Source organism: Corvus brachyrhynchos, unplaced genomic scaffold (genome assembly GCF_000691975.1).
Source record: "Corvus brachyrhynchos isolate BGI_N302 unplaced genomic scaffold, ASM69197v1 scaffold26, whole genome shotgun sequence".
Lineage (NCBI taxonomy): Eukaryota > Metazoa > Chordata > Aves > Passeriformes > Corvidae > Corvus > Corvus brachyrhynchos.
The window spans coordinates 4,027,895-4,033,132 of record NW_008239324.1 but is presented as its reverse complement, the minus strand read 5'-3'; the positions used below and the strand labels follow the sequence as shown (position 1 = coordinate 4,033,132).

Genomic DNA, 5,238 nt, shown 5'->3' with positions numbered 1-5,238 from the left:
GGCCGGGAGCCGTCCCGGAGCTGTTCGAATGCACCTCAGGGCGCCGTGGGCGATCTTTATGCGTTCTGGTTAAGCCTTACACAATACTGCAGACTGGTCAGTTTTCTTCGGAGAAGAGACAGGTCCGATGGAAGTTAAAAGCTGTGCATGCTGTTCCTCAGCTCTCCAGTACACCTTGGGCAGGAGATAGAGAATCGCATTTAGCACCCTCTGCCCGTGCCACTGGACGTGATTCCATCCTCCCCGGTTACAAAGGGGATGTGCTGCAGGATGAACTAACTCGGTAGAATATATGTTTATACACTTTCTCCTCTCATGCGGTTTTTGTAGCCATGCTGATCTTGGGCTCCCCTTCGGTCCGTTTAAAGCTATGAGATTTATTCCCTTCCACAAAAAAGTGGAACAGTATGGTTCATTCTCACCCGTGGTGAGTTGGCCTCTTCCTCCCAAGGTCTGCTCTTATAAACACTGGGCAGAATGCTTTAGTTTATCCACGCTTTGTAAACGCTGCAGTTTCTCTCTAGGTGTTCGTTTTCCTTAGGTCAATTTCCTGTGTATTTCCTTTGACTTCAAAAGCTCTCTCAGGAAGGAATCACTTGGTGAAAGTAACAAACCTATGAAATAATGTATTACTGAGCAGAATTGTTACACAATCAGTTCAACAGATCAGGTTCTGAACTCTTGTGAAGCTGCACCAGTTCAGTTTAATGACATAACATGAATATATCTTTACTGTCTGAAAATCTCACCCAGTATGTCTAAAAATATATTGGACATGAAGAGGTGTTGCACTGTTGCTGCCTTTAATGTACACTCTGTATGTGTGATACTTCTGCATATTCTGGGAGTTTTATTTTAAACCTCATCACCAGTATGAACTTTTAGCTGGAATAAGATTATTTTGGTTTAAGACCCCAGGACAGACCTTTAAAAGTGTTTATGATGAGTTAGGTGTGCACACAGGTGGACAGCATTTGTTTGTCAGGCTGCTGTAATTTGGTTAAATACCTCCTATTTTCAGATCACACAGGTGCACTTGTCTAGTCTCAGCTTCCCAGCTGTGATCCCTGTAATGCCACGTGCTGTTACTATGGGGTTGCTGTAAGAAGGAAAAGTTGCTTGTGTTGTGTGTAAATCGCTGCTGGGCCTGTGGGTTATTTGTGGTTATTTGTGTGCTATTTATTGCTGTTGTCACTCTTTATTTCACACTTGGGCAGCTATGAATTTGGACACTCAATTAATCCCTGCCTGACTCTTAAAACTTGACTGTTATTTAAAAATACTTAATGAAAGGTGGGATTTTAATATCCTACCCAATTTCAGCACTTTGGTTATTTTAAGACCTTGTTTATGTGCACATCACTTTGATTATTCGTCTATAGTGAAGAAGATCTTATGATGGAATATTTTAATTCTGCTAGTGACTTAAATGATTAAAGTTTCTGAATTAGAAGAAAAGATGGGGTACCATTGTTATGCGTATTAAATAAATATCCTGCTAGTCAAGGCCTGTGGATAAACTTACCTGTCCGAAACTACAATTGCTCATCTAAAAGTCCAACTTACTTATGTTACACTCTGCAAATCAATATTGTTAGGCAGGAGTTTTAGAAAGGTGCTTTTGTAATTTGAAGACTTTCTAATATTATTACTATTAGTTTGAGATAAATTATTTTCTAGCTTCTTTTTTCTTTATTTCTGCCAAGGATAGTTATCTTTTTGAGGTGTTTTCTGAGTCTGTTAATGTTATTTTTTAAATGAGTTTTTTGGGTTTTTTTCTTCTCATAAGCAACAAAACTTGCATTGGAAGTTAAATATTTATTTGAACTTTTATAGCCTTCTATGCTGTCTCGTTAGTTACTTTCAGACCTGTGGCGATATTTTGGATTACATCTGGAAGATTATTAGGAAATTTTTAAAAAATCTTAAACTTTTTCTTTTCCTGCAGCCACCTAGAAGAAAAAACACAGTGGGAACATCCTAAGTCTGGGAAGAGGAAACGTGTTGCAGGAGGTTTGTGTTAAACTTTTGTAATGAGCTGAGATTATGTTACAAACATTTAGTTCTTCCACAAACTCCAACTGATCTCATTTTGATCTCCTAGTTGTCACTAATCACCTAGGTTAACTGAGCTTGCAGAATACATCTGATTTCTGTGGGGTTTTACCTCTGTGATTGTGTCTGTGTAGAGTGATCACTTTGCAGTTTTATGGCTTTCCTGTATTGCTCCATAAAGCTAAAGTACTAATTCCAGGTTACAGGGTTCTTTTTAGTGTGGCCTGTAAAGCATATAGTCAAAAGCTGGAGTTCTGTGTTCCTGGTGTCCATCAGGTAATATTTATAGTTGGATTATATTCTTCAAAGAATGTATTTCATCAAGGAATATCCCTGGCACAGAAGGAAGCCTCATTAGTTTTCATTTTACCTGTTTCCCCCAACTCAGTTGAATATTTGTGCCAGAACAGAAGGCAGTGTTGCAGGACACTTCCAGAGGAAAATGACTTCTCAGGAATCTTGGATCAGTGCCTTAAACCAGATCTTTCCAGAAGCTTCTGTACTTGGGGGTACTGTGCTGTTGGCAAGCCATGTTTCTTTTGGCATTGGTAATCTGACTATAAGTGGAAGGTTTTCAGTAAATCTTAAGTCAGTCAAAGTGAAATGAGTACTTTCAAGCCAGGATTAGAAATACTGTAAATGCCATCTGTTAGGTACTTCTGTAGAATCTTTTATACAAGAATTTGTTACGTAAAGATTTGTAATTTTTGTTCTTTTATTTATCCTTCCAACTTCATTGAATCTTATAGCTTTGATTTGTTGTATTTCATGCCCACTTGAGGGCTCTGATCTTTCAACTTGGTATGTGTTAGACATAACTTTTCCTGTATGTGTTTGCTATTTATTTTAGCAGGGATAGATACTGAACTGTGAGTACTATAGCTGTGTATGTGCTTGGAAGCATGATTGCATTTTGCTGGGGGTTTTTTGTGCTATAACATGAATTAATCTTTATAAGGATTTTTTCAGATTGTCTTTATACTTAATCTGCCAGTCTTTACACTTGTACCAGATCTTCTGTGTATTGTACTTCTATGACAGAGCAACTGTGTGTGATTAGGGAAGCAATCCTTCCTTCAAGTTCTGGTATTGAAGGGCAGCAGGTAGCTGCACCACCTGCAGTAATAATGCAGAATTGTGTCTCGTCAGTCTGAGAAATCACTTAAACTTCAAACTGAAGAGTATTCTAATGCCTGAAAATAATGTTTTATGTGCTTCCTAGATCTGCCGTATGGATGGGAGCAGGAGACTGATGAAAATGGACAAGTCTATTTTGTAGAGTAAGTATCTCAAATTGCAGAGTGTGTTGAAGGAGGACAGCTGGGTTACATGCTGAGTAGCCTTTTGAGTTATCATACTGTGACAATGTCAGCTGGAAAGACAAAGAGATTAATAAATACAGCTTCAGAATCCATATGCAGATATTGCAGTGTCTACTGTTTCAAGGACAAGTGTGGGGTCCTTTTATAGACTTGCTAAGAGAACATGATCTTTCCTAATATAACAAGACTTTTTTCTTTTTTCCCCCTGACAAAATTCTGCCTTTTATGTCAGGGGTTCACATGAAGTTCAGAATGGCTTGTGAAGTATGGAAATACAATTATTAATGGATGCTGTCACAACTGGAAAAAAGTTTTATTAAAAAAAGTAATTGGCATGATTTTAAGCAAACTGAAAAAAAAAGAATTTGATTTTTGGGAATTTAAATAATCCATTTGAATTGTACACAGCAGTGGCTGAAATACATTTAAAATCTAAATGCAGAGTATAGAGGGGTCCAAACAGTTGAGTTTTTGTGTTCTTTTGCAGCCACATAAACAAAAGGACTACTTACCTTGACCCAAGACTGGCCTTTACAGTTGAAGATAATCCAGTAAAACCTACCACTAGACAAAAATATGATGGGAACAGTACTGCAATGGAAATTCTCCAAGGACGTGACTTGAGTGGGAAAGTGGTTATAATCACAGGAGCCAATTCAGGAATAGGTAGGTTAACGTTGCACATAAGGTAAAATACGGCAAACTTTATCTTTCAGGCTACTTGATTGTTTAAACATCTCTGTATTTTCGGTTTTCAAACTTGATTTGCACTTTTTCCCTATAAAATCCCTAGTTAGAAAGGTGTTTTTTAAAAATGTGTGAAGAATTTGAAGCTTACAGGAGATCTACAGGAAAGACATCAAGTGCTGAAACAATTGATTTTTGTCTAGAAAAATATTGGTGGAAGCATTTACCGTGATGCAAATATATAAAGGATGGCTGTGAAAGAGAAGGGAAGTTTCTTATTATGATCTTGGTGGCTAGAACAAGGAGTGAGGTTTGTATGGCTGCAGGACACTTCAGGTAAAGTATTCAGAAAAACTTCTAATGCCAGCAAGTAAAGTCAGGTAAAGATTTTCCCAGGAGGCTGCAGAATTTTTATCTCCAAAGGTATTTTCAAGTGAATTTGATGATGAACTTGTGTTGGGATGTTTTACTCGATGCTCCTTTAGTTCAAAGAAATACAATTTATGACCTTTAGTAATCCCTGTTAGTTGTATTGTCTCACAGGTTCACAAATCCTTTCAGACACCCAGCTTGTTTAGATATCTGTTAAGTATTACTGCTTCTATAGTGGGTGAGTGAGAGATTCAGGTAACTGTTGGTCTCTTGTTGCCTTTCGTTCTTTGCATTTTTCTTTGGGATGGGATTACATCAATATTGAACTAGTCCTTATGCAAGTTATTTGGTGGTTTTTATTTTAGTTCAGAATTTTGACTTAAATCCATTTCTGAGGGGATTGGAAAACCTTGGAGATGTTTTGGAAAATGTGTTAACAGCAGAACTTATCACTCCAAATTCTCTTAGTCTTTATTTCTAAATTATTTAAGGCAGTGTTATCCCACAGGAGTCAGATGAAGAATTTAGAGCTTTACTGTGTCTTGCAGTTTAGGCCTTAACAGCACCTGTCCTGCTGTCACTGCCTGATGTGCTGCTACAGATTGGCACTGCAGTTGGGGCAGCAAGCGTTGTACTTGCCTGTCTCAATGAATTTGGGCTTTCTAGTGAGGTTTATGTTCCAAATTCTTGGTACAGTATTTCTCTACATTGCATCCAGCAGTACAATTTGCTTTGTATGCAACTTTGCAGTCTCTGAACATTTAAAGAATTACCTGGACTCAAAGGGATTTGCCTTCAGCAG

The 5,238-nt window shown here is 37.9% G+C and overlaps 1 protein-coding gene across 1 annotated transcript in view; it reads left to right on the top strand.

Annotated features, from left to right (window-relative positions):
- The first annotated feature begins 179 nt into the window (after positions 1–179).
- Positions 180–5,238, top strand: part of WWOX (WW domain containing oxidoreductase) — a 113,532-nt gene continuing 108,473 nt past the window's right edge. Inside the window, exons 1-4 of the mRNA XM_017741079.1 lie at positions 180–283; positions 1,949–2,013; positions 3,278–3,335; positions 3,865–4,043. Of these exons, the coding sequence (XP_017596568.1) occupies positions 3,974–4,043 (70 nt within the window). The 5' untranslated portion in view covers positions 180–283; positions 1,949–2,013; positions 3,278–3,335; positions 3,865–3,973. The remainder of the gene's footprint in view (positions 284–1,948; positions 2,014–3,277; positions 3,336–3,864; positions 4,044–5,238) is intronic.